This window comes from Salvelinus alpinus, chromosome 7 (assembly GCF_045679555.1).
Source record: "Salvelinus alpinus chromosome 7, SLU_Salpinus.1, whole genome shotgun sequence".
NCBI classification, from domain to species: Eukaryota; Metazoa; Chordata; class Actinopteri; order Salmoniformes; family Salmonidae; genus Salvelinus; species Salvelinus alpinus.
In genome coordinates, this window is record NC_092092.1 from 12,363,415 (window position 1) to 12,382,158 (window position 18,744).

Genomic DNA, 18,744 nt, shown 5'->3' on the forward strand with positions numbered 1-18,744 from the left:
TACTATCTCCACCATCACCACCACCACCACTACTATCTCCACCATCACCACCACCACCACCACTACTATCTCCACCATCACCACTACCACCACCACCACTATCTTCACCATCACCACCACCACCACTACTATCTCCACCATCACTATCACCACCACTACTACCACTATCACCACCACTATTATCTCCACCATCACCACCACTACTACCACCAACACTACTACCTCTACCATCACCACCACTACTATCTCCACCATCACCATCACCACCACTACCATCACCACCACTACTACCACCAACACTACTACCTCACCACCACCACCACTACTATCTCCACCATCACCACCACTACTACCACTATCACCACCACTATTATCTCCACCATCACCACCACTACTACCACCAACACTACTACCTCTACCATCACCACCACTACTATCTCCACCATCACCATCACCACCACTACCATCACCACCACTACCACCACCAACACTACTACCTCACCACCACCACCACTACTACCACTATCACCACCACTATTATCTCCACCATCACCACCACTACTACCACCAACACTACTACCTCTACCATCACCACCACTACTATCTCCACCATTACCATCACCACCATCACCACCACTACCACTATCACCACCACTACTATCTCCACCACTACTACCTTCTACCATCACCACCACTACTACCTCTACCATCACCACCACTACTACTATCTCCACCATCACCACCACCACCACTACTATCTCCACCATCACCACTACCACCACCACCACTACTACCACTATCACCACCACTACTACCTCACCACCACCACCACTACTATCTCCACCATCACCACCACCACCACTACTGTCTCCACCATCACCACCACCACCACCACCACCACTACTACCACTATCACCACCACTACTACCTCACCACCACCACCACTACTATCTCCACCATCACCACTACCACCACTACTACCACTATCACCACCACTACTATCTCCTCCATCACCACCACCATCACCACTACTATCTCCACCATCACCACCACCACCACTACTACCACTATCACCACCACTACCACCACTACTACCACTACCTCCACCACCACTACTATCTCTCCGCCATCACCATCACCACCACTACTACCACTATCACCACCACTATTATCTCCACCATCACCACCACCACTACCACCAACACTACTACCTCTACCATCACCACCACTATTATCTCCACCATCACCATTACTACTACCACTATCACCACCACTACTACCTCTACCACCACCACCACCACCATTACCATCACCACCACCACCACCACTACCACTATCACCACCACTACTACCACTTTCACCACCACTACTACCTCTACCATCACCACCACTACTATCTCCACCACTACTACCTTCTACCATCACCACCACTACTACCATTACCATCACCACCACTACTACCTCTACCATCACCACCACTACTACCATTACCATCACCACCACTACTACCTCTACCATCACCATCACCACCACTACTACCACTAACACCACCACTACTACCACTAACACCACCACCACTACTATCCCCACCATCACCACCACCACCAGTGCTATCTCCACCATCACCATCACCAGAACCACCACTACTACCACTAACACCACCACTACTACCATTATCACCACCACTACTACCTCTACCATCACCAGCACTACTATCTCCACCATCACCACCACCACCACTACTACCTCTACCATCACCACCACTACTACCACCACCACCATCATCACCACCACCACTACCACCACCACCACCACCACCACCACTACCACCTCTACCATCACCACCACTACAACGACCATCACCACCACTACTACCTCCACCACTATCACCACCACCTCCACCATCATCACTACTACCTCCACCAATAATATTACCTCCACCACCTCCACTACTACCACCATCACTACCACCACCACCACTACTACCACCACCACCACACCGTGCTCACTTTGGTAAACATGTAAACATGTTCATTTGCTCAAACACCAGCTGTATCATCATGCAGAGGGTTGCAGAAGTTGACGTTTTCTATCATAATCTCTTTGTTAGCACTTTACATCACAGCACAGAATAAAGGGTAATGAAATGGTAATAAAATAGAAACTGGATGAAGTGTGCTGTCATAATCTTTGTACTGTAGATATACTTACCATAGTTGGAGAAGGAAACAGTGACCTTCATTATGCCATTGAAATCTATTTTTGCCAAAAGTGAGATTTGAGTACATTTGTTTCCCCAGAGAATTTTCCATAGAAAGGGGGAGAGAAATAGCTTAGACTTCCACAAGGAATTTCTCATCACTTTGGTCCGTGGCTCCGTCATTCCCATTAGAAACAAAGTTGGGCATGTAATTCATTTTAATCAGAATATTAAGTGACAAAAATAGATCATAATAGCAATGGAGGAGGCATCAGTGGGTCGTGGCCCCGTCTGCTCGGTGTTCTCATCCACGTGGTGTGACACGTGTATAGATAGATTAATCATCTCTTCTGGGATGATGTGTTAGTTATAAACTCCATCTCCACTTTACTGCCTAAGATGTCTTCTCTGGAACACAGTTGAGAGAGGAAGGCCATTGTGGGGGGAGGAGGGAGTTCCATTAATCTGGGAAATAAGTCTATCCCCTTCTTGTGGCAGATAAGTGGATCCTGTCACACATATTAAAAACAAGTCCACATCAGAGTGTGGCACATCAAAGAGGAAAATGGGAACCAAAACCCCTTGTTAATAGAGTGAATTGCGTGAGTAGGGAGTCCTTGGAGGACATAATGGCACTGACAATCAACCAGCTGAGAGAAGAGTACTCTTTTTTCTTTTGCGTGTGTGTGTGTGTGTGTGTGTGTGTGTGTGTGTGTGTGTGTGTGTGTGTGTGTGTGTGTGTGTGTGTGTGTGTGTGTGTGTGTGTGTGTGTGTGTGTGTGTGTGTGTGTGTGTGTGTGTGTGTGTGTGTGTGTGTGTGTGTGTACCCATCAAGACAGAACACCCGAGCTAGGTTATAGACTTCCCGTGCTGCTGTTGCCAAAGAGTTGGAAGGCGTCCTGAGTGGATGGGAGATAAGCGCCAGGACGATGTGGGGGAGCCGCAGTTCACAGTAATCCCTCTGGCCTCTGACATTGATAGATTAAAAAACATACTTCCTGGTTCTGTGTTGACAGTGTCGCGACTCGTCGCTCTAAATGAATACATCAAGATAAGCGTTGCCAAGCTGAAAGGCTTTGGAAAAATCTATCTCATTGGAGAAATGTGTTCCACTCCAATGTACTGGACATAAAACATTAAGTCTCAAAAGTGCACATTTCACAAAGTAAACAGCAGAGGAAATGGTTTTCACATCTTTCTGTACTGCCAATGACAAGCATAGCTATATTCAGTTTTAAGGATAAGAAATATTTTTTAGAGGAATTTCACAGCTCCAGTTGGAAAACCTATTGATTTTCTTCTTGAAATGTGGTCACTTTTTGGGGGGGACAACACTGGTCTCATTCTCACACTTCCTAATTTTCTACAAACTTTCTTGCTACAACCAGAAACCCTTTTATTTCCTTATGGCCATCTGTATCAGCGTAATAGTGGTGTGCATTGGTCAGTCCTTGTGCGGGAAAGTTCTATGTCTGGGAAAAGTGCATTAGTGGGATGTAGTTACTGGGTAACACTTTATTTGGAAAGTCCATCTGTAGATTCACTACAGACAATCTACATACTATCGGTAACATTTAAACTATCTATTAACCCTAACCCTAGCCCTAACCATAACCCTTATCCTAAACTTAACCCTAACCCTAGCTCTAACTCTAACCTTTACCCTAACCCTAAAGCCAACTGACATTTACTCCTGATTATTATTTGACCATGCTGGTCATTTATGAACATTTGAACATCTTGGCCATGTTCTGTTATAATCTCCACCCGGCACAGCCAGAAGAGGACTGGCCACCCCTCATAGCCTGGTTCCTCTCTAGGTTTCTTCCTAGGTTTTGGCCTTTCTAGGGAGTTTTTCCTAGCCACCGTGCTTCTACACCTGCATTGCTTGCTGTTTGGGGTTTTAGGCTGGGTTTCTGTACAGCACTTCGAGATATTAGCTGATGTACGAAGGGCTATATAAAATAAACTTGATTTGATTTGACCCTTACCCTAACCGTAACCTTAGCTAGCAGTTGCTTATGAACAAATAGTTTTTTGATAGTGTGACCATCTGTAGAGAATCTACATATGGACTATCCAAATGAAGTGTGACCTTGCTTTCCTATTAAGCTTTGATGTTTCATGAAAATAAACCATCCAGGGATGACTTTAGCTATTTATAGCCAATAAAACCACTCATTCCAAGGCGCAGAAAACTCAGAGACATGTTGACAACTCCATGTGAGTCAAGTGTTCTCTGTTTAGATATCAATAACTTGTACATATTTAATCCCATATAGCACATGATGTTGTGAAAAAAATCAGCCAGATCCAAGCTTACGTTTAGAGTCACTGGGCCTGATTTCTAGTGTGAAGGGATTTTACAAACAGCATTTATTTTGCTTTGATGTGTTTCTGTCACGCCTGCTCCCGCTCTTCCCCCCTGGCGCTCGAGGGCGCCAGGCTGTCCTGCATTACGCACTCCTGCCACCATAATTTACGCACACCTGCCTTCCCTCGTCACGCTCTTCAGCAATATTGGACTCACCTGGACTCACTCAATCACCTGTTTATTACCTCCCCTATATTTGTCAGTTCCCCAGCTCTGTTCCCAACTGTTGCATTGTTTGTCATATGTCTGTGTTACCCGTGTGCTGACGCTGTTCCTGTCTTGTAACGAAGCTATATAGTGAATCAGTGTGCAGGGGTATAGGTTAGATATAATTTGTACATATAGTGACTTTTATCGTGTTTATCTTTACTTTTTTTGTTCAGAAAGTTTATACTATTATCACACGTGACCGCCAAGCACTTTTGGACATCAGATCGACAGTTATTAACCTCGATGTCCACTTCAAATACGACTCAAACTTCTGACTAAGATGTTCCACTGTTCATACCGGACCATATTCCTTTGTTCCATGAGCTACCAACACGCCACAGGCTTAGACGCAGGAGACGAGGCGGAGTCCTGGTTAAGAGGTGAAGAGAAAATCGAATGGTGCGCCCCTCTGTTCTATTGGCAAATGTCCAGACACTTGAGAATAAGATGGATGTGCTTCGTTCGAGAGTCTTCTATCAGAGAGACTTGAAAAGCTGCAATATTGGCTAGATAATGTTACTGGCTAGATAATGTTGCCATGCACGTAGTACTCTGTGGATTCTCAATGCAGTGGCAGGAATGTACAGCGGCTTCGGAGAAGTTGAAAGGATGTGGAGTGTATTTTTTCATCAGTAACAACTGGTGCGCTGCTTCAAGTGTGAAGGAAATGTCAAGCTTTTGTTCACCTGATATAGAATACCTCATGGTAAACTGCAGACCCTTTTATCTACCTGATATAGAATACCTCATGGTAAACTGCAGACCCTTTAATCTACCAAGAGACTAATTAATTATCATGGCTGTCTACATCCCTCACCAAAGCAACACCATTCTGGCAGTCAACGAACTGTAAGGGGCCATAACCTGGGGAGACTTAAAACTTTCCTAACTCACTTCTAACAACACATCTCCTGCGCCACTAGGGACTCTAAATCTCTAGACTAGTCCACTTTAGTCTACCTACAGAAATGCATACAAGGCCCTCCCTCATCCTCCCTTCGGCAAATCTGACCATGACTCCATTCTTCTGCTTCTTGTTTACAAACAAAAGCTCAAACAGGAAGTACCTGTGATGCGCTCAATACAGAAGTGGTTTTATTTTTATAATTTAACCTTTATTTAACTGAATGAAGCAGATGCGAGGCTGTTTTGCTAGTACATGCTGGTATATAGCATACTAGAGCTACCACTTACAAAGAATGGGACACGGACATGGACGCATACAAGAAAGCCTGCTACGACCTCCGACGAGACATCAAACATGCAAAAGGACAACATAGGAGTAAGGTGGAATCCTCCTACACCGACTTCGACACTTGTCGTTTGTGGCAGGACCCTGCAGACGATAACAGACTACAAAGGGAAAACCAGCCATGAGTTGCCCAGCGATGCAGAACTCCAAACGAGCTAAATGCCTTTCATGCTCACTTCGAGGAATATAACACTGTGCCTTGCGTGAAAGCCCCTGTTTTTCCAGGTGACTGTGTGATCTCACTCTCCATGGCCGATGTGAGCAAAACGTTTAAACAGACATTTTCAATCTGTCTTTGTCCCAGTCTGTAATCCAAACATGTTTCAAGATGATCACCATTGTCCCTGTTCCCAAGAGCTTCAAGGTAAGCTGCCTAAATGACTATTAACCTGTAGCGCATCTGTAATTATGAAGTGCTTTGAAAGGATGGTCATGACACACATCAACACCCTCATATCAGACACCCTAAATCGACTCCAATTCACATACTGCCCCAACAGATCCAGAGATTATGCAATCTCAATTGCACTTCACACTGCCCTCTCCCACCTGGACAAGAGGGGAAATAACTATGTGAGAATTTTGTTCATAGACTACAACTCAGCGTTTAACACCGTAGCCCCCTCCAAACTCATCACCAAGCCAGGGACCCTGGGACTGAACCCCTCCCTCTGCAACTGGATCCTGGACTTCCTGACGGGCCAGCCCCAGGCGGTGAGGGGAGATAACAACACCGTCACGCTGACCCTCAACACGGGGGCCCCTCAGGGGTGTGTGCTTAGTCCCCTCCTGTACTCCCTGTTCACCCACGACTGTGTGGCCTCAAAGGACTCCAACACCATCATCAAGTGTGCTGATGATACAATGGATTGATGATGAGCTGAGAAAAGTAATGATTCAACAATATATAATGCCAAAAAAGTATCAGATAAATCTGGCACTCTGTTTGATAAGCAAAGCTATTGTAAATGTGACCAAGCTAAACAAAGGAAAGAAGAAGGGATTCTATCAGCATAAAATTGATGAAGTAAAGGGTGATGGGAAAAAACCTGTGGAAAATGTTGAACACTATTATTGCTAGGAATCTGAACATGTCCACTTCTTTTGTTGAATCAGAGGGTATATTTATTACAAAACCACATGACTTTGCAAACTCCTTTAATTAATATTTTACCGGCAAAATGGACACGTTGAGGAATGCTATGATTCCATCTGATGGCTCGATGTCATATACAGTGCCTTGCAAAAGTATTCATCCCCCTTGGCGTTTTTCCTATTTTGTTGTATCACAACCTGTAATTTAAATGGATTTATATTTGGATTTCATGTAATGGAAATACAAAAAATTGTCTAAATTGGTGAAGTGAAATTTAAAAAAGAAATTGTTTCAAAAAAATTTAAAAATATCTAAAACTGAAAAGTGGTGCTTGCATATGTATTCACCCCCTTTGCTATGAAGCCCCTAAATAATATCTGGTGCAACCAATTACCTTCAGAAGTCAAATAATTAGTTACATTGCACACAGGTGGATTTTATTTAAGTGTCACATGATCTCAGTATATATACACCTGTTCTGAAAGGCCCCAGAGTCTGCAACACTACTAAGCAAGGAGCACCACCAAGCAAGCGGTACCATGAGGACCAAGGAGTTCTCCAAACAGGTCAGAGACAAAGTTGTGGAGAAGTACAGATCAGTGTTGGGTTTAAAAAAAATATCCGAAACTTTGAACATCCCACAGAGCACCATTAAATCCATTATTATAAAATGGAAGTAATATGGCACCACAACAAACCTGCCAAGAGAGGGCCGCCCACCAAAACTCACGGACAGGCAAGGAGGGAAGGAATCAGAGAGGAAACAAAGAGACCAAAGATAACCCTGAACGAGCTGCAAAGCTCCACAGTGGAGATTGGATTATCTGTCCATATCACGACTTTAAGTCGTATACTCCACAGAGCTGGGCTAACGGATGAGTGGCTAGAAAAAAGCCATTGCTTAAAGAAAAAAATAAGCAAACATGTTTGGTGTTTTCCAAAAGGCATGTGGGACAATCCTCAAACATATGGAAGAAGGTACTCTGGTCAGATGAGACTAAAATTGAGCTTTTTGGCCATCAAGGAAAACCCTATGTCTGGCGCAAACCCAACACCTCTCATCACCCCGAGGACACCATCCCCACAGTGAAGCATGGTGTTGACAGCATCATGCTGTGGGGATGTTTTTCACCAGCATTGACTGGGAAAATGGTCAGAATTGAAGGAATGATGGATGGTGCTAAATACAGGGAAATTCTTAATGGAAACCTGTTTCAGTCTTCCAGAGATATGAGACTGGGACGGAGGTTCACCTTCCAGCAGGATAATTACCCTAAGCATACTGCTAAAACAACACTCGAGTGGTTTAAGGAGAAACATTTAAATGTCTTGGAATGGCCTAGTCAAAGCCCCGACCTCAATCCAACTGAGAATCTGTGGTATGACTTAAAGATTGCAGTACACCAGCGGAACCCATCCAACTTGAAGGAGCTGGAGCAGTTTTGACTTGAAGACTGGGAAAAAATCCCAGTGGCTAGATGTGCCAAGAATATAGAGACATACCCCAAGAGACTTGCAGCTGTAATTGTTGCAAAAGGTGTCTCTAGAAAGCATTGACTTTGGGGGGGTGAATAGTTATGCACGCTCAAGTTCAGTTTTTCTGTCTTATTTCTTGTTTGTTGCACAAGAATAAATATTTTGCATCTTCAAAGTGGTAGGCATGTTGTGTAAATCAAATGATACAAACCCCCCCAAAATAAATTAATTCCAGGTTGTAAGGCAACAAAATAGGAAAAAATGCCAAGGAGGATGAATACTTTCGCAAGCCACTGTATAAATGCCTCATGAGCTTAATTCAACTTGCCAAAACTATAGTTTGTTGACAAGAAATTTGTGGAGTGGTTGAAAAACGAGTTTTAATGATTCCAACCTAAGTGTATGTAAACTTTCGACTTTAACTGTATGCTTGCTGATGATCCCCAATTGAATATGTCCATTAATAGATCAAGTGAAAAAAACGAAAACTACTAGGCATCATGGGGCGGCAGGGTATTCTAGTGGTTAGTGCGTTGGACTAGCAACCGAAAGGTTGCAAGATCGAATCCCCGAGCTGACAAGGTACAAATCTGTTTTATATAGAGCCATAGCTGAACGGAACTCTTTACCAATCCATATTTATCAGGCAAAAAGTAAATCTACCTTCAAGAAAGAAAAAAAAATAACATCTAATGCGATAGACCATATGACTGGACAGGAAATAGAAAGCATCAACTGAATGTTAAAATCAAATCAATTCAAAGTGTATTTGTCACATACGCCGAATATAACAGGTGTAGACCTTACAGTGAAATGCTTACTTACAGGCTCTAACCAACACTGCAAAAAAGGTATTAGGTGAACAATAGGTAAGTAAGGAAATAAAACAACAGTAAAAAGACAGTGAAAAATAACAGTAGCGTGGCTATATACAGTAGCGAGGCTATAACAGTAGCGAGGCTACATACAGGCACCGGTTAGTCGGGCTGATTGAGGTAGTATGTACATGTAGATATGGTTAGAGTGACTATGCATATATTATAAACAGAGAGTAGCAGCAGCGTAAAAGAAGGGTTGGGGGGGGGGGGGAATACAATGTAAATTGTCCGGGAATCGATTTGATTACCTGTTCAGGAATCTTATGGCTTGGGGGTAAAAACTGTTGAGAAGCCTTTTTGTCCTAGACTTGACACTCCGGTACCGCTTGCCATGCGGTAGTAGAGAGAACAGTCTATGACTGGGGTGGCTGGTGTCTTTGACAATTTTTATTGCCTTCCTCTGACACCGCCTGGTGTAGAGGTCCTATATGGCAGGCAGCTTAGCCCCAGTGATGTACTAGGCCGTAGGCATTACCCTCTGTAGTGCCTTGCGGTCGGAGGCCGAGCAATTTCCGTACCAGGCAGTGATGCAACCAGTCAGGATGCTCTCGATGTTGCAGCTGTAGAACCTTTTGAGGATCTGAGGACCCATGCCAAATCTTTTTAGATTCCTGAGGGGGAATAGGCTTTGTTGTGCCCTCTTCATGGCTGTCTTGGTGTGTTTGGACCATTCTAGTTTGTTGTTGATGTGGACACCAAGGAATTTGAAGCTCTCAACCTGCTCCACTACAGCCACGTCAATGAAAATGGGGGCGTGCTCGGTCCTCCTTTTCCTGTAGTCCACAATCATCTCCTTAGTCTTGGTTACGTCGAGGGATAGGTTGTTATGCTGGCACCACCCGGCCAGGTCTCTGACCTCCTCCCTATAGGCTGTCTCGTCGTTGTCGGTGATCAGGCCTACCACTGTTGTATCGTCTGCAAACTTTGGAGTCATGCCTGGCCATGCAGTTGTGGGTAAACAGGGAGTACAGGAGGGGACTGAGCACGCACCACTGGTGGGCTCCAGTGTTGAGGATCAGCTTGGCAGATGTGTTGTTACCTACCCTCCCCACCTGGGGGCGGCCCGTCAGGAAGTCCAGGATCCAGTTGCAGAGGGAGGTGGTTAGTCCCAGGATCCTTAGCTTAGTGATGAGCTTTGAGGGTACTATGGTGTTGAACGCTGAGCTGTAATCAATGAATAGCATTCTCACATAGGTGTTCCTTTTGTCCAGGTGGGAAAGGGCAGTGTGGAGTGCAATAGAGATTGCATCATCTGTGGATCTGTTTGGGCGGTATGCAAATTGGAGTGGGTCTAGAGTTTCTGGGATAATGGTGTGAGCCCTTACCAGCCTTTCAAAACACTTCATGGCTACGGACGTGAGTGCTACGGGTCTGTAGTCATTTAGGCAGGTTGCCTTCGTGTTCTTGGGCACAGGGACTATGGTGGTCTGCTTGAAACATGTTGATTTTACAGACTCAATCAGGGACATGTTGACAATGTCAGTGAAGACACCTGCCAGTTGGTCAGCACATGCCCAGAGCACACGTCCCGGTAATCCGTCTGGCCCCGCAGCCTTGTGAATGTTGTCCTGTTTAAAGGTCTTACTCACGTCGGCTACGGAGAGCGTGATCACACAGTCGTCCGGAACAGCTGATGGTCTCATGCATGCCTCAGTGTTGCTTGCCTCGAAGCGAGCATAGAAGTGATTTAACTCGTCTGGTAGGCTCGCGTCACTGGGCAGCTCGCGGCTATGCTTTCCTTTGTAGTCTATAATAGTTTGCAAGCCCTGCCACATAAGACGAGCATGGGAGCCGGTGTAGTACGATTCAATCTTAGCCCTGTATTGACGCTTTGTCTGTTTCATGGTTCGTCGGAGGGCATAGCAGGATTTCTTATAAGCTTCCGGGTTAGAGTCCCGCACCTTGAAAGCGACAGCTCTACCCTTTAGCTCAGTGCGAATGTTGCCTGTAATCCATGGCTTCTGGTTGGTGTATGTACGTACAGTCACTGTGGGGACGACGTCTTCGATGCACTTATTGATAAAGCCAGTGACTGATGTGGTGACCTCCTCAATGCCATCGGAAGAATCCCAGAACATGTTCCAGTCTGTGATAGCATATCAGTCCTGTAGTTTCGCATCTGCATCATCTGACCACTTTTTTATAGACCGAGTCACTGGTGCTTCCTGCTTTAATTTTTGCTTGTAAGCAGGAATCAGGAGGATATAATTGTGGTCGGATTTACCAAATGGAGGGCGAGGGTGTCACGTTCCTGACCTGTTTTCTCTTGTTTTGTATGTGTTTAGTTGGTCAGGGCGTGAGTTGGGGTGGGCATTCTATGTTATGTGTTTCTATGTTGGTTTAAATGGGTTGCCTGATATGGTTCTCAATTAGAGGCAGGTGTTTTACATTTCCTCTGATTGAGAACCATATTAAGGTAGGATGTTCTCACTGTTTGTTTGTGGGTGATTGTCTTCCGTGTCTGTGTATGTTGCACCACACAGGACTGTTTCGGTTGTCGTTCGTGTATGTAGTCTGTTCCTGTTCGTGCGTTCTTCGTGTCTATGTAAGTTCTCATGTTTAGGTCAGTCTACATCGTTTTGTTATTTTGTATCATTCAAGTGTAGATCGTGTCAGTGTTCGTCTTGTCAATAAATTCATTATGTCAGAATACCTCGATGCGTATTGGTCCGATCCCTGCTTCTCCTCTTCAGACGAAGAGGAGGAGAGCAACCGTTACAGAGGGAGAGCTTTGTATGCGTCTCTGTGTGGAGTACAGGTGATCTATAATTTTTTGCTCTCTGGTTGCACATTTAACATGTTGATAGAAATTAGGTAGAACTGATTTAAGTTTCTGTCACGGCTGTCTTCGTCCTCCTCATCTGACGAGGAGAGGCGAGAAGGATCGGAGGACCAATACGCAGCGAGGTAAGTGTTCGTCATTATTTAATGAAAGAAACTGAACACTACAAAAACAACAAAGTGACAACCGTGAAGCTAAATAACAATAGTGCTGACACAAACACTACACATAGACAATCACCCACAAACCCCAACAGAAAACAGGCTACCTAAATATGGTTCCCAATCAGAGACAATGAATGACAGCTGCCTCTGATTGAGAACCATGTCAGGCCAAACGAGAAAACCCCACATAGAAACAGACAACATAGATAATACCCACCCAACTCACGTCCTGACCAACTAAACAAAGGAAATAAGGTCAGACACGTGACAGTTTCCCTGCAATTAAAGTATCCGGCCACTAGGAGCGCCGCCTCTGGGTGAGTGGTTTCCTGTTTGCTTATTTCCTTATACAGCTGACTGAGTGCGGTCTTAGTGCCAGCATCCGTCTGTAGTGGTAAATAAACGCCACGAAAAGTATAGCTGAAAACTCTCTAGGCAAACAGTGTGGTCTGCAATTTATCACAAATTACTCTACTTCAGGCGAGCAAAATCTAGAGACTTCCTTAGATTTCATGCACAAGCTGTTGTTTACAAATATGCACAGATCGCCCCTCCTCATCTTACCGGAGTGTGCTGTTCTATCTTGCCGGTGCAGCGTATAAATGTGTTTCCTGTCAGGTATTTTAATTGTCTGTATTGTCTACTTGTTGAATGTTTGCGAAGTCTTGATTTGTGGTTGTTAGTAATATCTTGTTAATTGGTGTTGGACCACAGGAAGATTAGCTTGCGTTACGGCATTAGCTAATGTGGATCCTAATAAAAATGACAAATGACAAAATGACAATGGTGGTAGGCTTGATCACAGTCTTAGCAGTGTGGTGCCAGGACAACAACCTCTCCCTCAACATCAGTAAGACCAATGAACTGATCATGGACTATAAGAGAAAGAGGGGCGAGCACGCCTCCATCCACATCAACGTGGCTGTTGTGGAGCAGGTCGAGAGCTTCAAGTTCCACCCCCAAGCCATAAGACTGCAAAATAGCCACTGCTAAATAGTCAATTAAAGGTACCCAAACTATCTGCACTGACTCTATCTTGCACACTCACTTGACTATATATACACAAACACACACTCACACTTTACACTCATCATTTGCTGCTGCTGCTCTGTTCTTTACTTTACTCCCCACGCATCAGGCCTCCAGTGCGCCTCCCCAGTCCAGAGCTTCCGGCGACAGTCCCCAGTCCAGAGCTTCCGGCGACATCTCCCAGTCCAGAGCTTCCGGCGACAGTCCCCAGTCCAGAGCTTCCGGCGACAGTTCCCAGTCCAGAGCTTCCGGCGACAGTTCCCAGTCCAGAGCTTCCGGCGACAGTTCCCAGTCCAGAGCTTCCGGCGACGTTTCACAGTCCGGAACCTCCAACGAGGGTCCACAGTGCGGAACCTCATACAACGGTCCACAGTCCGGAACCTCCTGAGACGGTCCACAGTCCGGAACCTCCTGAGACGGTCCACGGTCCGGAACCTCCTGAGACGGTCCACGGTCCGGAACCTCCTGAGACTGTCCACGGTCCTGATCCACCAGCGACGGTCGGCGGTCCTGATCCACCAGCGACGGTCGGCGGTCCAGAGCCTCCAGCGACGGTCTGCGGTCCAGAGCCTCCAGCGACGGTCTGCGGTCCAGAGCCTCCAGCGACGGTCTACGGTCCAGAGCCTCCTGCGAGGGTTCCCAGTCCGGAGCATCCGGCAACGATCTACGGTCCGGTTCCTGTGGCGACGATCCACGGTCCGGAGCCCCCGGCGACGATCCACGGTCTGCCTTCATGTACATACCTACCTTAAATACCTTGTTATTATCTATCCTGATGCCTAGTCGCTTTACCCTGCCTTCATGTACATACCTACCTTAAATACCTTATTATTATCTATCCTTATGCCTAGTCACTTTACCCTGCCTTCATGTACATATCTACCTTAAATTCCTTATTATTATCTATCCTGATGCCTAGTCACTTTACCCTGCCTTCATGTACATATCAACATTAAATACCTTATTATTATCTATCCTGATGTTACTATTTTATTTCTATTTTTAATCTATGCATTGTAGGGAAGGGCTCATAAGCAAGCATTTTAAGGTAGTCAACACCAGTTGTATTCGGCCCATGTGATAAAATAAATATTTGATTTGATTGTTATCATATAATAGCACTCAACAGTGTATAAAACCTGTATGAACTACATTTATAATTATATGACAATAGTTTAGGTTGATTATAATTCAATTACAAAATGTATGATACATCACATTCCTTACTTTTATTTTCTTGTATAAGTAAGAGCAGGAAATTAATACCATATTCCTCTACGGCCATTCATTCCAATTAAACTTGTTTTGGATTTCTCCCTGACCAAGATGGCTGCTATTTTGAGCCTATTATAGAACTTTGAGGGTTTATGACATATCCCCTCTAGTAAATATAACAGGATCTCTATGGGAGTAATAGTCCAAACTAAGCTAGTTAACATGGGAACCCCTATGCAGGCTGATTGATTTGATTTTGTTTTCGTTTTATAAGTCACATTACTCATAAACGTTGTTTGTTTTTAGTCAGGAGTCTGTCTGTTCAACATCTCCCTATGTCACGCCCTGGCCTTAGTTATCTTTGTTTTCTTTATTATTTTAGTTAGGTCAGGGTGTGACATGGGGGATGTATGTGTTTTGTATTGTCTAGGGTTTTTTGTATGTTTATGGGGCAGTGTCTAGTCTAGGTGTATGTATGTCTATGGTTGCCTAGATTGGTTCTCAATTAGAGACAGCTGTCTATCGTTGTCTCTGATTGGGAACCATATTTAGGCAGCCATATTCATTGGGTAGTTCGTGGGTTATTGTCTATGTCTATGTTGCATGTTTGCACATTGTTTATATAGCTTCACGTTCGTCGGTTTGTTGTTTTGTTTAGTTTGTAAAGTGTTCTTCGTTTCGTCTTCGTTAAATAAATTCAAGTATGTATTCAAACCACGCAGCGCTTTGGTCCGATCCTTGCTCCTCCTCAGACGAGGAGGATTACGACGTTCGTGACACCCTAGTATGATTAGAATACTGTGAGTGAGATACATGAGTGAACCATGCCAGTGTTGTTAGTGACCAGGGCTGTTACTAAGTCGTTAGATAATACTTGTTTATTGTTTACCTTACTTGAGTTGCTCTGGGTCCCCTGCTATGGCTACGATATATTTTCTGATCTGTCTAGAATGAAAACATAAATAAATCACATTCATTTTTTAAAGCCATTTTTACATCAGCAGTAGATACAATGTGCTTTACAGATAGATACCTAGCCTAAAACCCCAAAGAGCAGGCAACGCAGAGGCAGAAGCACAGAAAACATGTTTTTCCTTCTCCTACATTTATATTTCTGTTTAGGGACAGATACTGTTGAAAAGTAGAAGCCCCCTTCAACCCTCACACAGCAGCAGTGGCAATTTCTATCCTGTGGTTCATACAGTAGCTCCCTGTGCCATTCCTCGGGGAACATGGCTTTATCACTTCTGACGGCCATTCTCTGTCCTGTCTACAAGGGACTCCAGCAGCACTCAGTACAGAGAATTATGATGAGGAGCTTCCATGGCTTAAGAAAACCCTCCCTCTCACAGTGTTCCCACAGTGTTTCCTAGTCGTGTGGTTGTGTGCAGTTTGATGTCAGAGCTGTGGTATGCCTCGTACACGTGTACAGCCTTCAACCAACATCTACATTGGAATTTAAAACAAACATCAAATATCAGAATACAAAACAGTCTCTGATGCTTTCAGACTCCCATTGGAGGATCCCCGGAACTTATTCTCAATTTATTGACTGTATCATTTGCAGTAGGTCAGGTCAGTGGAAAAACCAGCACAGTTCCTGTGCTCATTGCACTGCACTTCAGCACCAAATTCATGATTCAAATATGAATCAAAACTGTGTGTGACACCTGTGTCCAGTGGGAATATTAAGTCCTGGTAAGAATACATCTCATACCAGAATGCTCTTGGGTATTGCAAACGCTGCAATACTGAAACAAGAAGAGAACTCTTGGTAGACTATTAGTGTAACCTCTCACATAGCTTAATTTCACTCATAGCAGTAATTGTCTTTTTGACATTGCGGGGTGGGAGAATCATTCAGCAATGTCAGGAAGACAAATCCATCCTTGCTGAACTGAACAAGAATATATTACCAATCAATTGAGCTTGGCCTCCCTTGTTGAATGTAATTTGTTAATTATTTCCCATAACCAAGTTTTATGGAAGTCTCTAGATTATTACACTAGGAGTGCCCCATGAGGAACACAATTATTCCTCTCCGTTGGTGTTCTTGTCTCCTTCAAGAATGAAAAATCCTGTCATATATTTCATTTAAGTGACGGGGAAATTGGTCATATTTTGAGAGTGAAAGGAAACTGCAGGGAGACCAGCAGCAATTACCATGTGACTGATTCATTATAGGAACATGGGAAAATATTAGAGAAGTATGTCCCCCAGAGATGAACCTTACCAAACTCTAGGATTCTTCCTGGTCTGTATGACATAGTTCTTCTCAGTAGGTGGTGGTTTACTGTTCTGGAACCTCTCAGTAGGTGGTGGTTTACTGTTCTGGAACCTCTCAGTAGGTGGTGGCTTACTGTTCTAGAACCTCTCAGTAGGTGGTGGCTTACTGTTCTAGAACCTCTCAGTAGGTGGTGGTTTACTGTTCTGGAACCTCTCAGTAGGTGGTGGTTTACTGTTCTGGAACCTCTCAGTAGGTGGTGGTTTACTGTTCTGGAACCTCTCAGTAGGTGGTGGTTTACTGTTCTGGAACCTCTCAGTAGGTGGTGGCTTACTGTTCTGGAACCTCTCAGTAGGTGGTGGCTTACTGTTCTGGAAACTCTCAGTAGGTGGTGGTTTACTGTTCTGGAACCTCTCAGTAGGTGGTGGTTTACTGTTCTGGAACCTCTCAGTAGGTGGTGGCTTACTGTTCTGGAACCTCTCAGTAGGTGGTGGTTTACTGTTCTGGAACCTCTCAGTAGGTGGTGGTTTACTGTTCTGGAACCTCTCAGTAGGTGATGGTTTACTGTTCTGGAACCTCTCAGTAGGTGGTGGTTTACTGTTCTGGAACCTCTCAGTAGGTGGTGGCTTACTGTTCAGGAACCTCTCAGTAGGTGGTGGTTTACTGTTCTGGAACCTCTCAGTAGGTGGTGGTTTACTGTTCTGGAACCTCTCAGTAGGTGGTGGTTTACTGTTCTGGAACCTCTCAGTAGGTGGTGGCTTACTGTTCTGGAACCTCTCAGTAGGTGGTGGTTTACTGTTCTGGAACCTCTCAGTAGGTGGTGGTTTACTGTTCTGGAACCTCTCAGTAGGTGGTGGTTTACTGTTCTGGAACCTCTCAGTAGGTGGTGGTTTACTGTTCTGGAACCTCTCAGTAGGTGGTGGCTTACTGTTCTGGAACCTCTCAGTAGGTGGTGGATTACTGTTCTGGATCCTCTCAGTAGGTGGTGGTTTACTGTTCTAGAACCTCTCAGTAGGTCGTGGTTTACTTTTCTGGAACCCACTGGTGTAGGAAGGAGAGATATATAGAGAGGACTTTGGCCTGATTCCACTATTTTAACAGCTGGTACTGAAGGGTTTGGAGGGCGTTGGCAACCTTCAACTAGGACATTGCATGGACTGGGATTATTTCAATAGTAAAGTGACTGTTGTAGAATACCCCATGAGAGGAAATAGGGTCTCTCCAATAATCAGGCGGTCAACACGACATATTCTCTTTCACAGCCTATTAGCCTTTTGAAACCACTCAGGAATTTTGGCAGGGATATTACATTGAAGTCCGAGGACTGAGAACGGATGCTGGTGAGGAAAAAAATGCTCATTAGAAAATGTCAGTTCTTCTGTTCTGTTTGTAGTTCCCACACATTTATCTTTTGTTCTTTCCGAAGAAAATGAGGTGCAGTGTTTTCACTGGAGACAAAGCAAAGCACATGCAGCTCCAGAGGTTGCCACATTGATAAGGTGAGGTCAATGTAAGCTGGTAATCGACTTCAACAGCTTATAGCACTAACCCCTCTGGGCATTTCTAGCCCAGAAACAAAGCACTGCAATGGAAGTAATAATCCAGTAATATGTGGACTGGGGCTGGGGACTGCCAATACCATGGCTGTTAATAGGAAAAAGGTTCTGAAGCGAAATAAGAATGTGAAAGTAGAATGTGGAGCCTTACAGTTTATTGACACTATGAATTATTGGATTTAATACATTTCCAAAATGCATGGCTATTACAGTATGAATTGAAATTTCCACAAACAGCTTCCCAAATGTCATCAAGCCCAGTGTTAACTAGTCATTCCATGTTGTGAAT

General features: G+C 44.5%; 1 protein-coding gene across 1 annotated transcript in view; it reads right to left on the minus strand.

Annotated features, from left to right (window-relative positions):
- LOC139580293 (uncharacterized) overlaps positions 1-18,460 on the minus strand; it is a 36,565-nt gene extending 18,105 nt beyond the window's left edge. Inside the window, exons 1-2 of the mRNA XM_071408835.1 lie at positions 18,449-18,460; positions 16,909-17,897 (exon numbers count right to left, since the gene is read on the minus strand). Coding sequence (XP_071264936.1) covers positions 17,073-17,897; positions 18,449-18,460 — 837 coding nt within the window. The 3' untranslated portion in view covers positions 16,909-17,072. The remainder of the gene's footprint in view (positions 1-16,908; positions 17,898-18,448) is intronic.
- Between the last annotated feature and the right edge of the window lie 284 nt (positions 18,461-18,744).